The sequence below is a fragment of the Dendrobates tinctorius genome, unplaced genomic scaffold (genome assembly GCF_039654945.1).
Source record: "Dendrobates tinctorius isolate UK_male_01 unplaced genomic scaffold, ASM3965494v1 ptg000016l, whole genome shotgun sequence".
Lineage (NCBI taxonomy): Eukaryota > Metazoa > Chordata > Amphibia > Anura > Dendrobatidae > Dendrobates > Dendrobates tinctorius.
Genome location: NW_027361684.1, coordinates 8,181,012 through 8,206,237, shown reverse-complemented (window position 1 = coordinate 8,206,237; position 25,226 = coordinate 8,181,012). Strand labels below are relative to the sequence as shown.

At 43.3% G+C, this 25,226-nt stretch overlaps 1 protein-coding gene across 6 annotated transcripts in view; it reads left to right on the top strand.

Moving 5' to 3' along the window:
* Positions 1-25,226, top strand: part of ABR (ABR activator of RhoGEF and GTPase) — a 392,053-nt gene that overhangs the window by 264,841 nt on the left and 101,986 nt on the right. For all 6 annotated transcript variants that reach the window (XM_073565382.1, XM_073565385.1, XM_073565384.1 and 3 more), the window contains 5 exons: positions 15,789-15,841; positions 18,778-18,918; positions 22,116-22,237; positions 23,153-23,321; positions 23,918-24,040. In XM_073565382.1, the coding sequence (XP_073421483.1) occupies positions 15,789-15,841; positions 18,778-18,918; positions 22,116-22,237; positions 23,153-23,321; positions 23,918-24,040 (608 nt within the window). The remainder of the gene's footprint in view (positions 1-15,788; positions 15,842-18,777; positions 18,919-22,115; positions 22,238-23,152; positions 23,322-23,917; positions 24,041-25,226) is intronic.

Sequence of the window (25,226 nt, the reverse complement as noted above, 5' to 3'; positions counted from 1 at the left end):
TGCTGTGACTTATTACTGATCCTAAAAATAATGTGTTCAGATATGTGCACTGCTAAGGGAATAGACAAGGAAAGGACTTCAGTAACTTCTGTGCAAAGCCAATGGCGAGATAAGCGTGAGAAAGAAAAGGCTTTGTTCATGTTCCACTGCAATTACAATAGTATCTTGGTAAATATTTTTTTATTAAAAATACCCTGCCGTTTGGTGCCAAAAGCTCCTATTGTGTAATACAAGTCTGTGGCATCAACCCCGGATTTTTGTGGCAGATAAGTCTGCCTATGAACTGTAGACAAAAATTGGACATTTTCAATAAGGCTTCTTTTTTTTCCCACCTTTTTTTACTCAAACCGCAGAAAATAAATGATTGCCTGCCATTTTCCCCATCTTTAATAGCTGATTGCTAAATAGATATGTACGCCCTGATTTTCTCACCGGTCTTGATGAGGGGGTCGGTAGGAGTAAGATGCTCTTGATTCATAGGAACTTCTGACGATGGCCTACACCTCTATGCTCCACACCAGAGTCTTACTCCAGTTCCTGCCTCTGGATTTTATGTCTGCATGAAACACAAAAATGAACAAAAATAATCTCCACCTAATACACAATATATGGCCAGGAGTATTGGGACACCCACACAATACATCTACAGGAGATTTTGACCTTCCGTTTTAAATCCATAGGCATTAATATGGTATCTGTACCCACTTTGCAGGTATAACAGGTTCTACTCTTCTGGGAAGACTCTCTATAAGATTTTGGAGTGTGTTTATTGGATTTTTTGCCCATTCTTCTAGAAAAACATTTTTTAGTTCAAACACTGATGTTGGATGAGAGGGATGGGATCATAATTTCCATTCTAGATCATCCCAAAGGTCAGGCCGGTCTCTGTGTGGGGTCTAAATTTATCCAGCCATGTCCATGGATCTTGCTCATGCTGGAACAGAAAAGGACCTGCCCCAAACTCTTCACACAAATTTGGAAACTTACATTTGTCCTAAATGTCTAGGTATGCTGAAACATTAAAGATGTTGTGCTAAGTTTGGAATTTATCCCCTATGCCTAAGACGCAGAATAACTTCCCAATCGCTGTGGTTCTAAGAGCCCTTGTCCATCCCTTACAAAACAATCCCTCTCCCACCAAATTTTATAGATGGCAACTCCATTTGGGCAGATAATGTTCTCCTTCACCAAACCCAGATTTACCTATCAGATGCCAGAAAGAGAAGTGTTATCCATCACTCCACAGAACACCTTTCCCCTGCTCCAGAGTCCAGTGGTGGCTTTATATCACTCCATTTAATGCTTGCCATTGTGCTTGGTGATATAAGGCTTGTATGCGACTGCTCGGCTATGGAATCCCATGCCATGGAGCTCTTGGTGCACAGTTTTTGTGCTGGTGTTAATAGTGGAGGAGTTTGGAAGTTGTGTAGTTAAGTTAAGAAGCACCTTGTTGACTTTTATACACTTTGCTTCTCAGCACTTGGCAATCCCGCTTTGTAACCTTATGTGATCTCCATTTTGTGGCTGATTTGCTGTTGTTCCTTCCACTTTTCAATAATACCACTCTTAGCTCATGGTAGAAATGTCATGAAATGGCTAGTAACTAGCCGCTAGTTACATTGATGGCTCCTATTACAGGATCTCGCGGGTATCTCTGAGCTCTTTAGAAGGAGCCATTCTTTCATTAATGTTGGTAAAGCCAGATGGCACAGCAAGGGGCTGGATGTTAGACGCCTGTGTCAATGGGACTGAATGCAAAATCCGAATGACGTGCCTTTCCCAATACTTTTGTCCATGTAGGATGGTCAGTAGGCAGGTGAGTTCAGTTATGTGTCAGGACGGTCATTTCTTCCTTCTGTATTTTTGTACTTTCCACACTGATGACCAACAAAAACCTGAGAAGGCTTCACAACCCCCAGTGTCACGTGTGCTGTTCTAAAATTACATTGATGCCGTTATATCATGCGTATGTATATCCCCCAATAACTGGATCAGCCGCCTTCCATTTACACATAGCTCTCCAGAGATCCCTCCAGAGTCTTTAATTTAAGAGTAGGAATCTTTACAGATGCATCAATCATGGTAACTTTTGCAAACAGCCACTGTTTACAGAGTAGAAAAGCATCAATATTTCGGGATGACCAAACTATGGCCATTTCTCAAACCTAATCCAATTTTTCACTTGGTTGCATAGTTACTCTCTTGTGTTTTTTTTCCCAAATATTTATTACCTATCTGCAGAGTAGATGATGTATGATCTCTTAGGGTCCAAATTTCCCAGAACCTTACTGATCCTGAGTACAGAGGTCACAAAGTGTCCTAAGAAAAATGGTGCAGTAGTGCACACGAGCGACCCCACCGCTTCGGTCACTGATGAACTGCTGTCCCCGTCAGTTCTAATAGTGAGTGGAGCTGTTATCATTCAGGTGCACTAACCCTCCGTCCACAGGGGAGTTTGGGCCCCCATTTTTGGGATTGTGGAGGGGGTTGATAAAGTGGTTTTTCAACAAAATGAATTTTAGTGACTTCATACTTAAATATATTTGCAGTCCTCCAAGTTGTATAACTTTATTTATGGCATAAGGATAGGGTTGTCTTTATAACACCGTTCCTTTAACTTCGTTATTCTGAAATGCCTCACGCCGTCTTATCGTTGTTCTGCTGAGCACGCAGCTTTACAGAAATCTCTCAATAAAAAATTTAACCTTGAACATACAAGGATTTATTGACTTTTTCTTCCCATATTAAGTTTCAATACTATAAAGAATGTAAGTGACACCTTGGAGCATCTTTCTTTCCTTTGGTCACCGATATGTGGTTTATTCCCTTACATTGGATACTTGCTCCATTTCATGAAGCATCTCTTCCGTCAATCAACTCTGGCAATATAGAATTGTAGATGTGCGCTGTGGATTAAAGGGGATGTCTGCTACTAGGACAACCCATTCTTAGACTAAATGTTTGGCCCCAATCAAATAATAAAGCCTATACTCGCCTCCTGTGCCGGCACTGTTCCCATGGTGTCGGCGCTCTCTCTGCCTGGGCTGTGATGCGGGTGTTGTGACACATGACACCGGCGCTCAATCAGCGCTGGCTTCACTGTCTCCGCCTTCGGACAAACTGGACAGGAAGAGGAAGTCGGTTCAGCTGCAGCCCGGACTTCCTCTTCATGATCAGTTTGTCCAAAGGCAGAGACAGTGACGGCAGCGCTGATTGGGCGCCGTACGTCACGTGTCAGTCACAGCCCTGGGACCACGAGTGCAGACTCCGCTGGAACAGAGCCAGCACAGGAGGCGAGTATAGGCTCTATTTTATCGGGCCCAAACATTTAGTTTAAAAAGGGGTTGTCCTAGTACTGGACAAACCCTTTCATTGTAAAAGTTGAAATAATATAGTAATCTATTTTTTTCACCAAAAGTTTTCATATTTATGCAACAGAACAAAAAAGATTTTCATTCTGGATGATTATTCCTCTCGCCCTCTGGGGATTAGAACCTCCGCGACTTCAGGGCATCCAGGTCCAACTACCCCATCCAAGTAGCATCCTGCTTTTAGCGGGCACCCACAGAGAGGAGGTAGCTTAGGAATCTGACCAAGCACAGCAAGGCATGTGGCCAGGTGACCTGATTATCTCAACCTGGGTTCTCCAAACTTGTTTGTGTGCTCCATGATGAGCAGTGGAGCAGATCTGTATTCCACCAGCTGGAGCCGTCGTTCCTGGGCTGACGTCCTGTAGAGTCACGCCAATAACGGGAGCATGGTCCTTTTATAGGTCTCATTTCTTCGCATTGTCTCATAGGATTATGGAAAGGTGGGGCGAGGTAATCCCTCATTGTTTGATTGTTCAATTAAACTTCATATTTGTCCTTTAAGTTGTGCAGACTAATACACTGCAGGAGCGGATACAATATGTAATCGGCAGGCATTCTACAAATTAACATACATTACGGTTCAACAGACAGTCTCACATGAAACAATGGCTCATGTCCCTTGACTTATTTAACAAAGGAACAGTATGTCTGGCATAATTGAGAATAATTCACTAATTCACCCCTGCACGCATGGCCAGATGACACCCCAGTACTTTTACTGTAACAAAGGATGTTCTAGATCTGTTATTGGTTTTACCATCTTTAGCCTAATCATGACTTTATTCAATACCTATGCATTCATTTATGATATAGCAATACTAACAGTCCCAAACCTTTCCAGTACTTCAGAGAAATAAACTGTTTGCCTTCAAAACATGCTATTTAATCTGAGAACATCATAATATAGTGCAAAATAACCTACCGTAATTCGAAGGATGCATCTCTTATTAGCCTGTGTGGTGTTTCAATGCAATTAGTGTTTTATCAGCAGAAGATTACCATTGCAAGACTAGGTCTCCTGTGCAGTCCATTCCAGCTAACCTGTGTAACTCTGCCCCCACCACTGATTGGCAGCTTGCTGACAGTGTACACAGGAAGCTGCCAATCAGGGGTGTGTGGGTGGGGTTATACACAGCTCAGTATTCTGAGCACTGCTACATGTACAACAGATAAAACTGGGATTCTATCAAAACTGCAGCAAGTAGCCCAGTACTTGATACATTGTTCAAATCAGGCGCTTTTGCCCTATATTATGCACAGATTACATTGCAAGAACCTGCTTAGCAATACCCTTTAACCCTATGGTGATGATATGGCGGTCTTATATCTTGCACGTGTCTATATAAATCTGACTTTAGAATTGTTCCATGATGAAACACTTTACTAGAATGCTGGATGTCAATATTCATAATATTGAATCTGCTTTCATAGATATCGTGTGATATGAATGTTCTTATTACTGCTTTGCTTTATTGCTCATTTTATTGCTCTTTTCTTCTTTCCGGAGCACAGACATACAAAAGGATAATGCTGATGTTAAGTGGAAGCGTCGTGTATGGCGGAGCGCAAATGCCATTGTGTCTGGCTAGCAGTAAAAAAAATATAGGAGTGGGATGCGTTTGCTTAATGTTGTAGGGGAAAGGTCTGAGCTGTGGTGTTGGTGCAGTGTGTTTACAAGCTCCTTCTCTATTGTCAGGCATATTAGTCCATGTCTCCACCGCTAAGAGCTTGGTGATTCATTCATTCATTATTCTGGGATTATAAAGGATGATGATTCATTCTTCTTAAATATTAACTTAATATCTGTTGTTTTCTGGGGAAATTGCCTCCCTGGTGTCTTGTAATTCACTATTCATTTATTCCTGCACGTGGCCATTGCAAAGCTTTATAAACCAAAGAACTGGCCCACACTTGCTGCTTGTATTACCATCTGCCATTGATGATGAATAAATTGAATTGTAGCAGGACTCGGATACACGTGCGTTTTTCATTTGCTACATTTCTTATCTTATTTAATTTTTATTGACTAAGGTGCTTGGATATACACAAGAGAGCTGTAAATCCATCATCCTCCATTAGCATGCACGCTCCGAGCATAGTATTACCGCCACTAAAGGGCAAAACGCTGCAGACAGACCTTGGAAAGTGGTTTTCAGTTCTGAGAAAAAAGGATTGGGCAAATTGAAGTCCTAACTTGCTTGATCCCACTTTTCCTTGACTCCTGCCATTGTGTGAGGTCACAAGACCTCCACCTATTCCCACCCTTATATGGAACTAGCTGGAGAGCCCGGCGCTGCCCGGGCATAGTAACTAACTACGGTAAAGGCCCCTTTACATTTAGCGATGCACCAGCGATCCGACCAGCAATCCGACCCGGTCAGGATCGCTTGTGCATCGCTAAATGATCGCTAGTGAGCTGCCACACAGGCAGACCTCACAGCGATGCAGCAGCGACGCAGCGCACGATACTCACCTTTTACACACAGCGATCCTGACGTCCTCCCGCCCGCCTCCACACGTCGCTCGTCGGCGCCAGCAGGAAGCGCACAACGAGAAATGGAGCCGGACATTCTCGCGCGATCAGCGATGGACAGCAGGGGAGCCGGTCAGATGTAAGTATCACACGTAGCGATATCGCTATGTGTAAACCCCCTTTAGTTATAACAAATTATAATGATTATATCTATATACAGAAAGCTGAGTGTAGAGCCCCGCCCACTCCACATAGCCACATTCACTATAATATCCCAAATCATTCCGTTAGCCAGAGCCACAGGACTACTACCCCTAATATCCCACATCATACCGTCAGCCAGAGCCACAGGACTACTACCCCTAATATCCCACATCATCCCGTCAGCCAGAGCCACAGGACTACTACCCCTAATATCCCACATCATCCCGTCAGCCAGAGCCACCGGACTACTACCACTAATATCCCACAACATCCCGTCAGCCAGAGCCACCGGACTACTACCACTAATATCCCACAACATCCCGTCAGCCAGAGCCACCGGACTACTACCCCTAATATCCCACATCATCCCGTCAGCCAGAGCCACCGGACTACTACCACTAATATCCCACAACATCCCGTCAGCCAGAGCCACCGGACTACTACCACTAATATCCCACATCATCCCGTCAGCCAGAGCCACCGGACTACTACCACTAATATCCCACATCATCCCGTCAGCCAGAGCCACCGGACTACTACCCCTAATATCCCACATCATCCCGTCAGCCAGAGCCACAGGACTACTACCCCTAATATCCCACATCATACCGTCAGCCAGAGCCACAGGACTACTACCCCTAATATCCCACATCATCCCGTCAGCCAGAGCCACAGGACTACTACCCCTAATATCCCACATCATCCCGTCAGCCAGAGCCACCGGACTACTACCCCTAATATCCCACATCATCCCGTCAGCAAGAGCCACCGGACTACTACCCCTAATATCCCACAACATCCCGTCAGCCAGAGCCACCGGACTACTACCACTAATATCCCACAACATCCCGTCAGCCAGAGCCACAGGACTACTACCCCTAATATCCCACAACATCCCGTCAGCCAGAGCCACAGGACTACTACCCCTAATATCCCACATCATCCCGTCAGCCAGAGCCACCGGACTACTACCACTAATATCCCACAACATCCCGTCAGCCAGAGCCACCGGACTACTACCACTAATATCCCACAACATCCCGTCAGCCAGAGCCACCGGACTACTACCACTAATATCCCACATCATCCCGTCAGCCAGAGCCACCGGACTACTACCACTAATATCCCACAACATCCCGTCAGCCAGAGCCACCGGACAACTACCCCTAATATCCCGCATTATCCCGTCAGCCAGAGCCACCGGACTACTACCACTAATATCCCACAACATCCCGTCAGCCAGAGCCACCGGACTACTACCCCTAATATCCCACATCATCCCGTCAGCCAGAGCCACCGGACTACTACCACTAATATCCCACAACATCCCGTCAGCCAGAGCCACCGGACTACTACCACTAATATCCCGCATTATCCCGTCAGCCAGAGCCACCGGACTACGACCCCTAATATCCCACATCATCCCGTCAGCCTGGGGTCAGAACCAGAGCGCTGAGTGCAACGGTCTTATCTTCCATACCGGGGATCCCTTTAGAATCAGAGCGCTCAGTGTATTTGCCCTGACTTTCACAGCAATAATCCCTTTAATAGAAGCCTGGGGTGAGAATCAGAGTGCTGAGGGATTTACTCTAACTTCCACACTGGAGATCCCTTTAAGAGAGACCTGGGGTCAGAACCAAAGCGCTGGATGGATTTGCTCTGACTTCCATACCAATGATCCCTTTAAGAGGGAGGATGTGCCTATGGGACAGAGGATGTGTGATGGGTATATGGGCATCGGGAGGGGGGGAATTCATTTCTGTCATGTGTTCTCTGCTCCTTTCTGGGGGGCAGACAGTGGCTGGGAGCTTATGTACCTGGGGATGCTAGATTTCTCCCACCATGTCAGTGTCTGCCAAGGTGTTGTCAAGTGGGAAAACTTACTCTTAGCAACCAATCACAGCTTAGCTTCTTTTAACCAGCTCTGGTGAAATGAGAGATGCTTAGTGATTGGTTGCAAGGAAAACTGTTGCTCATAGCAACCAATCACAGCTCAGCTTCTTTTGAACAGCTCTGGTGAAATGAGAGGTGCTACGTGATTGGTTGGTGACACACACACACACACACACACACACACACACACTTTTTTATATATAGAGATTTGTCACCAGGTCTTTGCCACTACCATCTGAGAGCAGCATAGTATAAAGACACTGACTCGAGTGATGTCATTTACTGAGCTGCTTCCTGTGTTTTTTTTTGTGTTTTTCTTAATTTTTTTTAATAAAATCAGTTTTGTGTGCTGCAGATCTAGCTGTTCTCTGAATGCTGAGCTCTGTGTAACCCGCCCACAACATTGACTCGCAGCTTTCTGTATGCACTGTGCATAGGCAGAAAGGCCAAGTCCCGAAAACCTAACTGCAGTGGGGAATTGCTGTGCCATGATAGGTTTGGAGGTTGTGATGTGGCTGTAAATGGCTAGATTGCAGACGGGTCACATACAACATGCAATGAAATCTGTGGGGTTGAAGTGCATGCTACTTGAGACCTGCAAGCAAAAATCCAGCAGATTCTCATGCGCGAGTCACAATGTAAACCCATAGACAATGTATAAACGCAATGTTTGTCATTTTGATCACCCTGGTACTCCTGTTGTGTGACCGTATAGCCCCCCGCCTAAATACACATACAGATAGGTCTGTATTATAGCGCTATTATTTACCAAGTCATAATAAGACCAGAGCGGTTTATCAGCCCTTTTATAATACCTTTATGTCCCTCTGGTTTCATATAGAGATGGATCGCTTGTCCGTCCAATAAAATAGCTAAATTAGAGAACTTGCAGCATATTTAGGCTAAGTTCACACTGAGCGTTTTTTTGCAGCGTTTTTTATGCAAATTTTCAGCTGCTTTTTACCGTACCAGCAAAAAGCCTATGAGATTTCAGGAATCTCATGCACACATTGTTTTTTGTCATTAGGATTTTGGTCCAACTGTTGCCCCGTTGTTGGGGATTGATGTGGAGTTGCTATTTTGGTCATTACTATACTTTTTTTTTTCACTAATGTCTGTGGTGTGTGTTTGTGTGTACGGACGTCGCTTATCTCTGTTCTGCAGGCATACGCCATGGACTGTTATTCAGTGCAGGTATCGGCATCATTAATCCTGGGAGAGCGATGGTGTCGGATAAGGAAATGTATCATCGTTTGTTGACTGATGGGAAAAGCCGCCTACAGCAACGTTTAATCTTGGAAGGCGCGATTCTTTGTTACATCGGTGATTTAGACAGATTTGCTTCTTACTCTTAATTTCCCTATAGTGACTGGAATATGGCCAGTGACAATTAAAGTTACGCACTAATGAGATTTGTGCAATCTCAGCCATACTAATTGTCTGAAAGTAGGGCAATGTCTCTGGTTCCCATAGCCTAGCGCCACAGTGGGATGTGAATAGATTTTTTAGCGCTCAGGTAATTTACTTAATTTATAAAAAGTCGAGATGAATATGATGATATTGTCAATATTCTTTTTTTTTGCCTTATTTGGGTTACTTGCCATTATTTGGAAAGCTGGTTTCCTTGCGTTATCTTATCAAGGTTTTGCTTTGTCTTTGGCAAATGTAGACAGAAGAGAAAAAGGAAATGGTCAGGGTTGGGGTACGTTCACACGGGGCAAGATTTCCACAGCAAATTCCGTTGTAGATTCAACCTCAAAGCTGCACATTCTGCATTTATACCAAGAGGATTTTGATGCAGATTTCACCCCTTTCCACTGCAGTAGAAATTCCAAATCCAAAAAGCATTGACGTGCTACAATTCGTCCCTCAAGTCGGTCACACGCGGAAAACTTGTAGTTTAGAGTTTTAAAATATATGTATTATTTGGTAGAAAAATAGAGATGGACGTTCTAGACGTAGATGATGCACAGCTAGTCCACCAATGTGCATCTCCCCTCTGTCCATACAGGACTCATCTGCTGTAGATTGGCCGCACCAAAGGGTCAAAATCCACAGGATAAAGAGACGTCAAAACCACAACTGAAGTCAATTTACGCTGAGTTTTTTCCTCTGCAGCATGTGGATGGGAGTTCCATGTGGACGCATGAGAATATGCCCTGAATCGTCCAGTTACATCCAATAGTCCCACCTTGCCCAGTTAGATAAAAGTCTGTAGTGTGGCCACTAGTGATGAGCGAGTATACTCGTTGCTCTGGTTTTCCCGAGCATGCTCAGGTGTCCGAGTATTTTGGCGTGCTCGGAGATTTAGTTTTTGTCAACTCAGCTGCATGATTTGCGGCTGCTGGACAGGCTGAATACATGTGAGGAATGTGTGTTTGTTAGGGAATCCCCACATGTATTCAGGCTGTCCAGCAGCCACAAATCATGCAGATGAGATGACGGAAACTAAGTCTCTGAGCACGCCAAACTACTCGGAGGACACCCGAGCAACGAGTATACTCGCTCATCACTAGTGGCCACAGATAAATCAAGAAAGTGCCGAGACAGAGGTTATCTGAGAGTGTTTCATCTCATCGTCTTTCAATTTCCACGTAACAAGAAGTCAAACTTTGTAATTAATTTGCATTACACACAAAATAAGCATTTTCGCATAAGCGGTGAAGTGGAGGATCAGCCCAGACATGGCTGTTTATTGCACTGGCCAAAGTTCTGTAGCCACGTGGCACAATGCTACCAAAAAAATAATAAAAGGTAAAGAATTTTTTATGACCAATCTTTTCTATTATGATAAATAAATGAAAAAATATCCCTGGCCAACCCCTGTAACTGAGAATATATAGAATTATTTCCTGTAAATAATACTAATGCTTACTGTCCAATCTGTGCTGGAAATCTGGGGTGCCTTATTGCCACTTCTGTACAACGACTCTGCTCAGATCTGATGTAGGAAGCGGCCATAACAAGGACCATTGATTGCACTGGGCACCACGCAGGGCTTCACTGCCATCGTGTGAGAAGCAATAATCGCCCAGCGATCACTTCTCTCATCATAAGTGAATTTTCAGGGGTATTAGGAGCCAAACACCTTCCCTTGTTCCCAAAAAATTACCTAATAGCTGGGAGGAGCGGAACACCTGCTGAACAGGCGTTTTCTAAAGTATTCAACCCCTTTTTAATAATCAAAACTGTTAAAATATTTTGGCACAAGTACATAACGCTTGAGTGGCTCTTAAATGTTTCAGTGGGACTTATTCTCCTAGCAGGTGACCACACAGAGGTGGGATAGTCATCTTCTCAAGCGTCTAGGTGACTGCAGATGAAACGACGACGTATGAAGAGCGTCCGGATGAGCCATATGCAGCACTTTCACAATTCAGTAATATACTTTATAGAGACTCTGAGACATGAGCTATGTTATAAGACAACCCCGACGATACTTTTGCCTCTCGAACAGTCACAATATATACCGTGACTGTTTGATGCCAATTTTTTTTTTGACTCTTACAAATCCATCTTTTTCGACATATTTCATGTCCCAGGGGCGCAGACACATTTGCTTTGCTCCCGTGCTTCATTTTTCACTGTTGGTTGCGCTGCTATATCTTTGTTTATTGATGATATATTATAATATTAGTATTTAATTTTTTTTTTATTTAGGTTTTTGCTCTTTAGGTTTTGGAGCATCCAGGTTTGTCGGCTGTTCATATTTCTTACAAAGTAGATTTTTATTTTCTTTTTTTTGTGGTTGAGGTCTCCGTATCGTCGCTGATTGTCTTCTTACGTCCCCAGACTGACACTGGGTTAGTACTTGAATTTTTGAGCTGGTGCAGTATTTTGTTTGTGAAAAAGTCAAGTGCCTACTGCTGTTTAGAAGTGAGGAGCGGGAAGCCATGGAATTCATGACGGTGATGAGTGACTTCTCTTCTCCCCAGCGCTTTTTATGCTCTACTCCTATTTCTGCTTCTTGGAATAATGGGTTTAACCGGCTCAAAAGAGACAAGCCGCTGGAAACGTGGAATAGGGCTCCCTGCAATGACAAATATAATTCTGAGCGCCATTGTGCAAGTCTTGTGCGATCAGATCCACCTTTGTGTACGAGAAGAACGGGCAGGTAACAAAGAAAAAACGGTACTGAAAGTATAGAAAGGAAAGTGTCTCTACTGCACGCAGGCGGTCTGCTCGGAAGCTTTTGTTATATTTGCTTTTTGAGTGAAAATCACATATTACTGTAAGGCTGCCTTTACACAGGCTTTTATAAAAAAAAAAAGCATTTCTACTTGTTTTTTTTGGGGGTAGGGGATAGATAGATATAGATAGATATCTATATATATCTCTGATATTGAAGACCCATTTGTAAGACTGGCAACACCAATATTATATATAATATTGGTGTTGTCAGTCTTTCAAATGGGTCTTCAATATCACGTTGTTGAGGCCTGACACCCAGCACACACGCACCAATAATCTTGTTGCAGGTCCCACAGCGGCCAGATATGAGGTTCAATGGTCTTGTCATTAAAGTTCCTTGTAGAATCACACGAGTTATAATGTCAGACTCGTTTTTCATCGATCTGACATGGATAATATTGTATTTCCTTTGCCATGTGAGGTCTCTGATATGGAGCTGCATTGTCTACCTTACGGGCAGCTGTTTTCACCTTGCCTTGATTAAATCCTCTTTGGTAATCTGGCTGTATTCAGTCAAAGTTTGCCCTTCTAACAATAGTCAGCTACTTGTTAATAACTGTGTGCACACTCCATGTCTGCTCTCCATCAGATAACCTTCTTCAATTGCCTGTTCACAGCAGGGATGCCGGCAGTGATCCAATGCCCCCCAGCCTTTTATAACTCATAGCTCCATTTGTGACAAATATTATTCAATATCACATGTCTGTGAGTGGCAAAAGTATGTGAACCTTTGCTTTCAGTATCTGGTGTTACACCCTTGTACAGCAATAACTGCATCTAAACGGTTTCTGTAATTGATGATTCGTGCTGGACACCGGCGTGGAGGAATTTCAACCCATTTCTCCGTACAAAACAACTCAAACTCTGTTTTATTGATGGGTTTTCTGCACACTTTTGGTCCTTCCACAACATTTTCTATAGGATTAAGGTCAGGACATTGACTTGACTGATCCAAAACATTTAACTTTATTCTTTTTTTTTAACCATTCTTTTGTAAAATGACTTGTCCATTCTGTCATTGTCTTGCTGTATGACCCACGTTCTCTTGAGACCCAGCTCATCACCAGAACTCTTGGCATTTTACTTTAGAATTTACTGATAAAATTCAGAATTAATTTTTTACATCAATTATGGCAAACCATCCTGGCCCCGATGCAGTAAAACAGACCCAAACCATGACACACAACGCTACCACATTTCACAGAGGTATGAGGTTTTTTTATAAACGCTTCTCATTTAAACCATAGGGCTCTAATTGACTTCTTTCATCTCAAAACATTGCTCCGCTAGCTTTCTGGTTTGCCCAGGTGATCATTAGCAAACTGCAGATGAGCAACAATATTCTTGTTGGAAAGAAGTGTATTTCTCTTTGCAATTCCACCATGTACATAATTGTTGTTCATTGTCTTTCCGATGGTGGACTCATGAATAGTAACATTAGCTAATGTGAATAAGGCCTTGAGTTGCTTTGAAGTTACCTTGAGTTCCTTTGTGACCTGACAGACTATTATACTCCTTGTTCTTATATTGCGCTGATGAAGACTAGCGCCGAGATGCACGTTGGGGCCTTGTGCCAATCTTGCAGGAGGAGATAAATACAAGTACATGCACTGATGCAATCTTCTTACCTAATTAACACTCTTTACGATACCCATTATATTTTGTCTCCTCCTGCTATGTAATGTCGTCTCTTTATGGACTCAATTTGAGTTTGTTTTAAATATTTGATGTGACTTTTTATTGCTAAGTAAAATGTACTACTTTGTCTACCTATGACTATATATCTTGTTTTGTGAATAGAGTTGTGGCCAAAAGTATTGACACCCCTGCAATTCTGTCAGATAATACTCAGTTTCTTCCTGAAAATGATTGCAAACACAAATTCTTTGGTATTATTATCTTCATTTAATTTGTCTTAAATGAAAAAACACAAAAGAGAATGAAGCAAAAAGCAAAACATTGATCATTTCACACAAAACTCCAAAAATGGGCCAGACAAAAGTATTGGCACCCTCAGCCGAATACTTGCTTGCACAACCTTTAGCCAAAATAACTGCGACCAACCGCTTCCGGTAACCATCAATGAGTTTCTTACAATGCTCTGCTGGAATTTTAGACCATTCTTCTTTGGCAAACTGCTCCAGGTCCCTAATATTAGAAGGGTGCCTTCTCCAAACTGCCATTTTTAGATCTCTCCACAGGTCTTCTATGGGATTCAGGTCTGGACTCATTGCTGGCCACCTTAGAAGTCTCCTGTGCTTTCTCTCAAACCATTTTCTAGTGCTTTTTGAAGTGTGTTTTGGGTCATTGTCCTGCTGGAAGACCCATGACCTCTGAGGGAGACCCAGCTTTCTCACACTGGGCCCTACATTATGCTGCAAAGTTTGTTGGTAGTCTTCAGACTTCATAATGCCATGCACACGGTCAAGCAGTCCAGTGCCAGAGGCAGCAAAGCAACCCCAAAACATCAGGGAACCTCCGCCATGTTTGACTGTAGGGACAGTGTTCTTTTCTTTGAATGCCTCTTTTTTTCTCCTGTAAACTCTATGTTGATGCCTTTGCCCAAAAAGCTCTATTTTTGTCTCATCTGACCAGAGAACATTCTTCCAAAACGTTTTAGGCTTTTTCAGGTAAGTTTTGGCAAACTCCAGCCTGGCTTTTTTATGTCTCGGGGTAAGAAGTGGGGTCTTCCTGGGTCTCCTACCATACAGTCCTTTTTCATTCAGATGCCGACGGATAGTACGGGTTGACACTGTTGTACCCTCGGACTGCAGGGCAGCTTGAACTTGTTTGGATGTTAGTCGAGGTTCTTTATCCAACATCCACAATCTTGCGTTGAAATCTCTTGTCAGTTTTTCCTTTCTGTCCACATCTAGGGAGGTTAGCCACAGTGCCCATGGGCTTTAAACTTCTTGATGACACTGCACACGGTAGACACAGGAACATTCAGGTCTTTGGAGATGGACTTGTAGCCTTGAGATTGCTCATGCTTCCTCACAATTTGGTTTCTCAAGTCCTCAGACAGTTCTTTGGTCTTCTTTCTATTCTCCATGCTCAATGTGGTACACACAAGGACACAGGACAGAGGTTGAGTCAACTTTAATCCATGTCAACTGGCTGCAAGTGTGATTTAGTTATTGCCAACACCTGTTAGGTGCCACAGGTAAGTTACAGGTGCTGTTAATTACACAAATTAGAGAAGCATCACATGATTTTTCGAACAGTGCCAATACTTTTGTCCACCCTCTTTTTTTATGTTTGGTGTGGAATTATATCCAATTTGGCTTTAGGACAATACTTTTTGTGTTTTTTTTCATTTAAAACAAATTAAATAAAGGTAATAAAACCAAAGAATTTGTGTTTGCAATCATTTTCAGGAAGAAACGGAGTATTATCTGACAGAATTGCAGGGGTGTCAATACTTTTGGCCACAACTGTAGGTCTTGTTAGGCCGCGCACTAGCATATTGCCTTGAGTGTTGTGAATATTGGCAATGTGGTTGGGGTCTACAGTGAGAACGGGCTATAAAAAGTTATTCACATTTTACCACGATTTCATTCCCTTTCCTCCTTACATGTACAGTCCAGCCCGTCTCTCTTGATTTCCTGTGTATTAGCTTATCTACTCCTAATAGCCTTTCCTTTTTCTCCTTTTAGCTCTTCTCTACAAGCCTATTGATCGTGTGACGCGGAGTACCTTAGTGCTTCATGTGAGTAATAGTGCGTAGTCTAATCCAACCTAGCTCCAGATTTTACTAAAAAACGTTTTCTTCAGGTTTCATAATAGTGAGTTACCAAACAAACGAAACGTGTTTGACGATGGTTAACCCTTTTCTGCCCAGTGCCCAGCGATGCACCTACTGCACCTCCCTGGCATGATGAAGCCTGTCCAGCCCTCGTAGCAGGAGCTCATGGTCCATACCTAGGATGTACCCCCAAATCATTTGAACCCAATGTTCACAATTTTGTAGCCACTACTTTCCAGTGAATACAATGAATATACCGTATATAAATCCAGCCTCAAAACCATCCTGTACAGTATAAAAGCAAATATTAACCAATTTTATTCCTTTATTCACAGCTTAATCCTCATTCTGCTGTTGAAAACCCCTAGAACAGTGATGGTGAATTTTTTTTAGAGACCAAGTGCACAAACTGCAATCCAAAACCCACTTATCACAAAGTGCCAACTTAACCTGAAGGTTTTAGATTAAAAAAAACCAACTCGTATATTAGTGCACTATAGAGTCTATAATAGCAAAGAGCTTGTAAGCGCTGCACTCCAAGCCTAAGATACTAGCCACTGATTGCAGTGAAGGTCTGTTTTTGAGAATGGAGAGGATTTTTAATCAAAAGTAAAATTGCAAAGTTGTTTGTTTTTACAACCTCTTTGCAACTGTAACCCTTTATCATGATGAGTATAATCTTTTAGGCCAGGGATGTCAAATTTAAATACACAGAGGACCAACATTAAAAGCTTGGACAAAGTTGCAGGCCAACCTTGATATTAAAAAAAAAAATGTCTACCATTGAGGAAGTACTTCCTTATCAAACAAAATGATTAACTTTTTGAATTATATTGGTGTAATATAATGCTATGTAAGAGCAGTAATAATCATGTGGCCCAATGGCCTATTTTAAATCTGTAATAACAAAAGATAAAAAACCTTGAATAAAACAGATAAAGTATGATGCCAATAAAAGTGCTCCCCAAACACAGTATGGGCAGTGAATTCCTCCACAGGACCCTCCACGCAAAGTATGATGACCCTAATGTGTACCCCCCCCCCTCAATCTCCCATACAGTATAATGGGCCCCACATGGTGCTCCGTACTGTGTAATGGGCCCCACATGGTGCTCCGTACTGTGTAATGGGCCCCTCGTGGTGCTCCAGTGTAATGGGCCCCACATTAAAACAAATAACTACTCACCTCTACCTGTTCCCCCGCTGCTTTTGGCTCATCATATCACAGTCCTACCTGTGCCATCCCCCTCATCACTTGAGCCACCACCCTCGCCCTCCACAGCACGCGCGTGGCCTGATGGGTGAGGAGGGGGGGTGGCGCGCAGGCTGAGGAGAAGATGCATGTACAGAGGAGAGTGTTGGCGACGATAGTGATGAGATGGTGCGCATGCTCCCTCTGGCACGCTTGACATAGGTTCGCCACCACTGCCCTAGAAGGAAAGCTCCTAATAAATGATCACTTTTATCCAAAAAGTCATGTATATGGAGTGAAATGGAGAAAGTTTACATTACCTCCACTTAACATCGTGCTAGAGTCACATCTTTTTCCTTTGTCAGGATTTGTCGGATTTACTTAGTCTTTGTTTTAGGTCGGGGGATGAATATAAATTTGAAGCTGTGACTCATGAATGACATGGACTACCGCAGTGATGTGAGAGTGCGGGCTGCAGAGCTGTACTCGTACTACGAAGAGAGATGCTGTGTTAAGGGATGAATGCTTTCTCTGCAATTTCCGAGAAAGGACGTTGTGATGAGCTTTGTCCTCTAGCTGTATGCTGAAGGTCCCACTCAATGGACAGGCCAGTACTGAGTGCAGGGGGCTGTATGGTGGTACATGGAGTGCACTGGGAATCAATGCTATTAGGTGAAAATACGTCCATATTACGGCTTGTGATTTGTATGAAATCAAAGGCATAGAGCTGTATAATAGGACCCCATGCACCTCCATGATTGCCCTGCTGTGTCTTCATACACCAGAAGAGAATCTGCGAGACCTTCCAGATTGCTCGTCTAGAGGCCTATTCACATAACCTTGTTGAATCATCCGTATTATGGCCTCAAGTCTCAGCCTGACCCCATTCTGCAGATAAAGTAATGGACACGACACTTCGAGGACAAGCTGCTGGGCAGGTGCCAGTTCTTCTCTGCTTCCCAGGAAAGCTGAGGATGCCACCGTGCCTGAAAAGCCATGAAGCCAAGATTCATGACATTGCCTGCTCACCAATAGAAATCTCTTATGCCTATGCATGTCTAACAATAGGGTATAGAAGGTGGACACATTGTAGACGCTGGAGAATCAACACTAGGGGGCACTATAATGATATAGTAATGAGTATTTCTCTGCACAGAAACATTGTTAGGGTATTGGTTGATATAATGTATATACAGACTTCCTATATCTAAACCAACGCCTGGGATAACCCCTTTGGTATTAAAGAGCTTATGTAGAACACAACCTTCCTAATTCAGCGAGCTTTACAATGCCCCCCAGGAGCAATGATGTCACCTAGACTAAGTAATATGTTCTGGGTGAGCGCCCATGTGTAGTCGGCTTTGCACTGACCCATATTAGCAGTTCTTTTATGTGTCAGACATTTATTAATATTCACATAACTAATAAAATGTTCATGGCCTGGTGAGGTGCAGATCTGCCCACACCTAAGAACTCTATTGATCTGAGTGTTTATAATCTACCGTGCTTAGACAAATGTCAAAAATGCAAAAAAAAATGCAGAACGTTGGACCTCATGATACAGACTCGTGCATATGTTTTTTAGGCTAATAGGAGAGTGGAAATGTCCCCATATTGTCTGATGACAGAGCCATGGTCTGAACGTGAACACATACTTGATGCTTTGCTATATGTTACTTATATTTCTCTGTCCTTTCCTGTGTTTCAGGATCTTTTGAAGCATACACCTGTCGACCACCCTGATTATCCACTGCTACAAGATGCACTTCGCATCTCTCAGAATTTTCTGTCTAGTATAAATGAGGATATTGATCCACGGAGAACTGCAGTGACAACACCAAAAGGCGAGGTGAGACCATGGCCAGAGCATGCCAAGTGACCATGAGCCCATGACCAGATCATGTCAGGTGACCAATGAGACCATGGCTAGAGCATGCCAGGTGACGAGACCATGGCCAGAGCATGCCGGGTGACGATAAGACCGTGACCATGGCTAGACCATGCCAGGTGACCAATGCAACCATGACTAGACATGCCAGGTGACCAATGAGTCCATGGCTAGATCATGCCAGGTGAGCAATGAGACCATGGACAGACCATGCCAGGTGATCAATAAGACCATGGCTAGACTATGCCAGGTGACCAATGAGACCATGTCTAAATCTCGCCAGGTGACCAATGAAACTATGGCTAGAGCATGCCAGGTGACCAATGAGACCATGGCCAAACCTTGCCAGGTGACCAATAAGACCATGGCTAGACTATGCCAGGTGACTAATGAGACCATGGCCAAAACTCGCCAGTTGACCAATGAGATCATGGCCAGAGCATGCCAGGTGACCAATGAGACCATGGCTAGCTCATGCCAGGTGACCAGTGAGACCATGGACAAACCTTGCCAGGTGGTCAATAAGACCATGGCCAGACCATGCCAGGTGACCAATAAGACCATGGCTAGACTATGCCAGGTGACCAATGAGGCCATGGCCAAACCTCGCCAGGTGACCAATGAGATTATGGCCAGAGCATGCCAGTTGACCAATGAGATCATGGCCAGACCATGCCAGATGACCAATAAGACCATGGCTAGACTATGCCAGGTGACCAATGAGACCATGGCCAAACCTCGCCAGGTGACCAATGAGATCATGGCCAGAGCATGCCAGGTGACCAATGAGACTATGGCTAGAGCATGCCAGATGCCGCAATGGAGCCATGTGGTCAGTTTAACAATCCCAAACTGGTGAAAGGATCAATCATTTGGTGGCACTCGAGATCTGATTTTTGATGAGCTTATACACATTATGGGGCAGATAGTGTCAATATTTTCTTTTTTCAGATCAATCAATCAATAGGCACTGCGGCAAACAAAATATTTTACATGTTCCCCCACATTTTTCAGGTAGCTGAGGCTGTAATCTGCCTTCGGCTCTATATAAACAGAGCTAGTTACGGTATTAAAACGTGGAATTTAAAACACAACTCTTTACTTTTGGTTGTGTGAGTGACCTGGATAGATCTTTGTATAGATGTGTATTTGGTTCCATTCACATCTGTAGATTGACTGTATGGACATGTGTGGTTAAAATTGTAATACAGAAATCTCCTTGAAATCTGAAGTTCAGGAAAAATTATGGACAACGCCTCTAAATTAATAGTGTAACATTAAACAGTCTATATTAATATGCTCCATTGTTCCAGCCACTCCAGTGTGGCATCTTCGCCACACACACTCAGCCGTTGAATCAGACAGCTGTGCATCTGCTGACAATGTGGCTCTTTCGGAGAACGCTGCGGATAATGATAATGTTTTATAGTGCAAAGAGCGAGTCTTAATTGTGTCAAAAATCTGCCCTTCTTGCTTGCTATATAACCGTTTCAATGCCTTGCCATATGCATGCAATTACAAATGTCTCAAAATAAGTTTCATAGCATATGTTTACTTGGACAGAAAAAAAAGTTGGATTGAAGATTTGTTTTTTTTCTTGTTACAAAAGTCAAGTAAGTGAGTATTGGCTTAGTATCTGCCAAATTCAGTGTCAGGTAGCTGCTGCTCAGGCATGCGTTCAGGAAGTAGGCGGCATTCCCTCCCTGCCCATCTGACTGGAAGATACAGTTTAAAGTTGTGAATATGAGAAATATTATAGGTGAGCTACAGGTAAAGACACCTAGGAAGTTTATGGGGCTGATTGAAATGTATTACCCCGATTTGCACAATTGGAATTGTTCACTTTACACAGAAGAAACAGCGGCTACATGTACTGTAGATTTGTCTGAGCCTTTCCATAAAATCCACGTGGCCAGTACATATCCATTTCTAGAGAGACTGTGACTTAAAATAGAACAATATGCACCAAAACGTCTCAAATATTATCATAAACAAAGCCAATCAATATGTGATGTAAAATTGGGCAGAAGTGACTAATAATGTGCCAATTTATGATACGTTGTTCCCGTTTTAAGACTGTCTGGTGTTTAGACCTTCCCAATACACTTTACATAGACTTCGGTCGAATTACGGTTCGGCCAATCATTTAGCCAGCAGGTATCTTTTCTGACTTCCCATACACAGGAAAGCTCACTCTATCAACCGCACCTGTGATCTCTAGGATGGAGCCGCTACCAGACATCTATGGTGGCATCTTCTCTCTTACAACACAAATGGATCAGATGTCCAAAATCCAACGTTCCAGTTCTTTTTCTCTCCCAACATAATCTGTTGGGGCCCCCATACACATTGTACTATAGTCCAAACGTGGCGATATTGATATTGGTCAATCTGACCCTCATTGTGTTAGTTTTATTGTAAAAAGTTTGTCTGATCACACCGGATAGGGCACCGATATCAGAACAGTGGGGCTCCCGGCATCCCCATTGTTAGCTGTTAGAAGCAATGCTGGTTGGATGTAAACAGTGAATGGAGCTACAAATGCGCAACTCCATTCAGTATGTAGCAGCTGCTCCTGGGTATCGCAGAACAGCTACTAATCAGTGCTGTTCTGCAACATACGGCAGCAGCTGCTACACATTCAAGAAAATAGGGGCTGGTCTTCAGTACCCAGCAGCGGCTGCTACACCTTCCAGAAAATAAGAGCTGTTGTGCTGTAGCTGCAACACCTTCAAAAGATTTGGAAGAAGCATCATGCAGCGGCTGCCACACACGACTTGGAGCAGTGTAGCACAGGATTCAGTGTTCACATCCAGACACAGCTGGATCCAATAATTGCTGATCATTGGGGTTGCCGGACGTCGAACCCCTACTAATCTCATATCAATTACTTATAACTTATATTCTATATTTTATAGAGATGGCTCATCAATATCTTGTGACCAGACAAACTCTTTAAAGGCTCTACAGTTAGAGCCCCGTGGCCTGTAGCTGTGTATGGAAAGTGCGCATGTCATTTTCTGTTACGTGGTGTAAATCAAGCATGTCTTGGCAGAGCTGCTACTACTATGAGTTGGAATATATCACCCAAATTTTATAATTATATATGTGACCTATTCATTTGTATGGTACTATTTGCTTTTTGGTTTATTTTTCAGACCCGTCAACTTGTAAAAGATGGCTTCTTGGTTGAACTTTCAGAAAACTCCCGAAAACTGCGGCATCTTTTCTTGTTTACAGACCTCTTGCTTTGTGCCAAACTCAAGAAGGCAACTGTTGGGTAGGTGAAATGTAGAGAAGTGTGGGAGTATATGAGTGTTTTATTCTCGGAGCATATCCATTGTCGGGCCTGTATTTGGCAGAGCACAACATGTAGATGTAGTCAGCACCATTTATCCTCTATTGTTTTTCTCTCCATTCATTGGCAGTTACATTATCCCCACTGTGAGCAAACTGCGTCTTATGTTTTTTCTATGTTTACACCTTGCTCTTTACAGCGCTCCTACAAAGACCAGCATGTTTATCTGCTTCTTACGGCATTTTTTTTTGTTATATGTTTGTGCCTTGGAAAACTGTGTCCATTGCTGCCAACCATGTGCCATGTAAAAGCCAGCAACAATCCGCAGAGAAGGTGTGACGCCAGTTATAATTTATTTCCTGCGGTTACCAATATATGTCCTTTGTTCCCAACAATATTGCTTATGTTTTGTGCTCCGTGTACAGGGGCATGAGAAATCTGCCAAGATGTGTTAATTAACAGTTTTTGAAGTGTTGGCACCCGCTATGTACAGCTGGCACTGACAGTTTCGCCTCTGTAATCTGCCTCTTGGCTCAATGTGGCGGCATCCTTGTGCTGTAACAGGGATTAGTGACTTATACTAGTGTCTGGGTGCTTGAGCTGAGAAAAAGGGAGTAGACCATGTTCTAAAATATAGGAATCGGCACTCGCCTCTTTCCCCCTGATCTTGCGCCGCTGCACCAGCTTGTTCCCTGTTTTGCTTGTATAGAGATTGTCAGCGCTGAGTTGTAGTATCCGCCAAGTGACTGCTGCAGGCAATCGGCGCCTTAGCATTCACGAGCCGTACTGCTGCCATCAGCGCGGCATCCTACAGTTTTTTCATTTTGCTGGGTTTTTATTACAGCTATTTGGGTTTCATCACTGCAAGCATTACAATTTTTTTTTTTTTTTTTTCAGGAAACACCAGCAGTATGATTGTAAGTGGTACATCCCCCTGGCCGATCTGGTGTTCCCCTCCGTGGAGGAGTCGGAGCCCATTCCACAGCTACACGCCCCACCCGACCATGAGATAGAGGAGATGAAGGCAAAGATATCTGTTCTTAAAAGTGAGATCCAAAAAGAAAAGGTCAGTTGATCAATTAAAGCTCTTTTATTACATTCTCGCCTTTTATATATAAGGGGCGAAAGGTAAATTACCGTGGATCCGAAGCTGTCATGAGAGCAAAGTGTAAAATAGTATTTTAGGAGGGCTTTACCAGCGGATTAGCTAATGTCCCATAAACCTGGGAACAATAAAATCTGCGTGGGGACAGAGTCGACCTATTTCTAATATTAGTAGATACTTTCATAAAATCGTAGCTCATGTTTCTGTGCAGGTCCTCTATTATCCCTCCTAGAAATAGACAGACCCCCGTAGGCCGACCCTATCGATGTGATGGGGCAGATCTTCCTAAAGTTTTTCTGCTGGGGCCTCACTGGACAGGCCAAGATAGTCTGGGCCTCACCACCCATAGAGGAAGGTCATACGTAAATTAAAAATGTCCTTTTCAGATGGGGCTCTGCAGAGATCGAGAATGCAAACCAGCACTCCTTTAGTGATCGGACCTCCAGCGGTCAATAAGTTAAATGTTTTCCTATTTCCTGTCTGTCCTTAGTGACTTTGTTTCTGACCAGCAGTAACGGGGTATTTCTGATCTTTGCTGTCCTCACTTATATCTGCAGAAGTCCAATAAAGGATCAAGTCGTGCTATAGAAAGACTGAAGAAGAAGATGTTTGAGTATGAATCCTGGCTTCTTCTCTTCTCCCCTACTATTCCTTTCCGAATCCATAACAAGAATGGCAAGGTAAGCCGTAGTCGTGGGTTGCCCACAGCTGGCAGCTGCATCGCCCGCTGAGATGCTAGATCAAGCCAGTATTGTGTGAGAGATACAAATAGGAATCTGCTTTGGTTTTCCCACTCGGGAATTGAGGAAAGACGACACTGGTTATTTGCATACTTTGAACATTTTCTATATGGAGAGGATGATGCCAGGAGGGGATTTCTGCAGTGTCTGATGTGTAAGGAGTGAGTCAGGATGCCGGGGGAACAAATGCGTGGGAGCCATATGAGCTCCACACACATCTTCCACTGATATGGCTTTAAACCCACTCTTTGCCTTTGAGTCCAAATTACAAGGACATATTGCTTTAAAGCCAAACCTTCAAAGAGCTCCTTTTTGCTCCAGACCCCATGTTGTTGTATTGAGCAGTTCAGCTGGCAGTATGTTTCCGGAAAACTGAAATAGCTAAAGAAATGGTCTTTGTAAGTCATAAGAGGAACTCAGGGATAGAAAGTAATTCACATTTATTCTTGCATGCATTCTTCTAGGGGATTATAATCCTTAAAGGAGTCGTCAACTTTTCATCTTGGGATGTGTGATTCATATAAGCTGCTCTGGAAAGTATCGCGTGGCGCAACGTTTACTTTGATTTTCAGTAGTTGAAGGTTGTGTCCATGATCCTTCTTAAAGCTCCCAACTGGTAACTCCAATCATTGGGCTTACCATGCGTTCCTGCAAAATCCGTGCTAGGCAATGTGAGTGCAATCGTAGAGACTAGGGTGAAAGTCTTTAAAACTGCAAATATAAATTCATATTTATATGACAGCATCTCCATAAGATGAGCAGAATCTAGCGTTCTAGACACTTTTTTGATCGTCCTTCACAATTTTTCATACCCAGAGGTTAGTCGGTACATGCAGCATGTTGGTACATGTTTGCTCCAGAACAACACGCATATTATTCTACCCTATTCTACTAGGCAGAATCAGTTTGTGCGTGTATGGAGCATTGTACAGCCGGCATCTGCCTCGAATAGCAGCAACTAGGACTCCGATTGCTTAGATGCCTCTGACGATCACTGACAGTACAATCTCAGTGGTTGCGTTGTCGGTGCACTCGTGTAACTGCATTGTTGCGGTCTTTTTATTTCCTCAGAAGATTGTCAATTTCACTAAATACTACAATACTGAAGAGTTGCAGTAATTACTAG